This window comes from Notothenia coriiceps, unplaced genomic scaffold, assembly GCF_000735185.1.
Source record: "Notothenia coriiceps isolate Sejong01 unplaced genomic scaffold, NC01 NC01_scaffold00026814, whole genome shotgun sequence".
In the NCBI taxonomy this organism is placed as follows: Eukaryota; Metazoa; Chordata; class Actinopteri; order Perciformes; family Nototheniidae; genus Notothenia; species Notothenia coriiceps.
Genome location: NW_011359515.1, coordinates 1 through 2,123, shown reverse-complemented (window position 1 = coordinate 2,123; position 2,123 = coordinate 1). Strand labels below are relative to the sequence as shown.

The 2,123-nt window shown below is 43.1% G+C and overlaps 1 protein-coding gene across 1 annotated transcript; it reads left to right on the top strand.

Moving 5' to 3' along the window:
• The first annotated feature begins 372 nt into the window (after positions 1-372).
• LOC104957344 (proline-rich protein 15-like protein A) lies at positions 373-1,800 on the top strand. Its single transcript, XM_010784966.1, has one exon. It carries the CDS (start codon positions 392-394, stop codon positions 740-742), a length of 351 nt encoding a protein of 116 aa, XP_010783268.1. The 5' UTR covers positions 373-391; the 3' UTR covers positions 743-1,800.
• Positions 1,801-2,123: the final 323 nt, after the last annotated feature.

Sequence of the window (2,123 nt, the reverse complement as noted above, 5' to 3'; positions counted from 1 at the left end):
CTCTGCTGCCTCTTTATGAGCAGAGGGGTCCTCTGCCTGAAATTGTGGAAGACCCCTTCTTGAGTTGTTGCTGTTGATGTAACTGTTATTGTGATCCCTTTGATTATTGATAAATGATTTAATGTATTTTTCAATTTGTCTGACTTCAAATGTTTCTCTTTCCCTCACGCACGCACACGCACGCACACACACACACACACACACACACACACACACACACACACACACACACACACACACACACACACATATAAAGACAGATACATATGCAAGATGCATTTTTTTTGGTTTCAGATTGTTTATGATAAATGTCTTTCTTAATATTTATTTGTATTCTAATAATCTTTTCCTCTCCTGTTCCCTCCCCTTAGCCCCCCACCCTCCCTCCATCATGGCAGAGCCTTCTCCTGGCTGGTGGAAGCTGACTTTCCTGAGGAGAAAGAAGTCCCAGCCCAAGGTCCTGTATGAGATCCCTGCAGAGTTTGCCTCTAACGCCCCCCCTGCTCAGCATGGATCGGCCACAGCGCTCCCACCCGAGGACACGCTGCGGGACCCTCAGCTGGACGCCCGGCTGGAGAGGATCGTGGACAAGACCCCAGGCAGCAAGGGGCGCCACGTCAAGGTGTCTCACTCCGGGAGGTTCAAGGAGAAGAGGAAAGTCCGAGCCACTCTGGCAGAGAACCCGGAGATGTTTCCAGGAGGGGACCCCGCCAGGGACGAAAACCAGAGGGCCGGGGAGTGAACGGACACACACACACATTCACAGGGAAGTTTAACTTGGGCATAGCCTCTCTATCCATGTTAGAAGTTGATGCAGCCTTAATTGGGTGAAACTCTGGGCATTAATACCTTCTTGGGATGATGAAGTTGAATCAAGACTTTTTGAGAGAGAATGTTCAGGCTTATCTTTATTTAGAAAAGTTTGATGTTTTCCTATTTACTTCAATTCCAAACATTCTGCATTCTGCATTATGAGGCCTGCTGTCAGCTTCTGGTAGATGGGGATTGCAGGGATGATTCAGGACAATGCACCGCCATGGATCTACTACACTGCAGGAAAACCAGCCTGACTGGCCCTAACGGGTTCATGAGAGACTCTGTACATGTGCCCTCAACTCATCCAGAAATACACTTTGGAAGGGTTAAGTGCAATTTACAAGAAAACAAAGTTTATCTAAAAAAGACAAAAATAGATCAACAAAATGACAAGGTAAACTCACTTAACTTAAATTAAATGTAATCAATGAAACAATCTGATTAGTTAAAGTTATGTACTATCAATTGTCATGATAATGGTTTATGAAGTCATGTTGTTGTGAGTTATTGAATCATCATTGAACAAGCACTTAAGAAACTGGGATCCTAATTTGAGCACTATAGTTGTAGCCCACTTCCTGGATTTATTTGTCGCGTTTGCAGGTTTACGTAGCCATGTCTCTTTCAATAGTTGTACTTCTGTAACATGTTTTAGATCTTCTTAAACCTACTGAGACACGTTGGAGACTTGATTGATTATTGATTTTTCTGTATTTTTAAACTCACATTTTAGCTGTTATTTTTTCATCCAGGCAGTCCTACACATGTCGTTGCCGGTGAAGGCCAGGAGAGGGCAGCATCTCTTCACATGCAACAGATCTTTAAAACACTCCTCCATTAAGGGTTTCTCTCAAGAAGCTTCTTTTCTCTCCTGTTGATTGTACCTCACAACCTATCAGAAGTTAGCCTACAGCCTGTCTTTTTAAAACTACTTACAAATGCCAGAAGTAATTTTAGCCTTCAATGTCAATGCCCCAACATTTAGTGTAGGCACAGAAATACTTTTGATCTAAATAAATGTCTGATTTTCTGTAAATTATGTGTTCTCTTTAATGCTATTTTGGACTTATACCCGTAACAAGTTACTGGCCATTTTAAACATTTCAAAAGAAATACGATGGTACACTGTCTGTATAGAGGCGCTGCGGTCACTTTAAACCTCACACCATCTAACAACCTCCAAATTAATCAAAGGTGTCTACGTTGGGCAGAAAGCAGAAACTCTCTCAGGTGTCTGGTCGTTATTGAGAATCCACCAGGTGCTACACATTCAGTGTGACAGATGTGTTTGGTGGGGGGGGGGGGGG

Coding starts and splice junctions, on each gene's coding strand:
- LOC104957344 (XM_010784966.1), top strand. CDS start 392: ATGGCAGAGCCTTCTCCTGGCTGGTGGAAGCTGACTTTCCTGAGGAGA.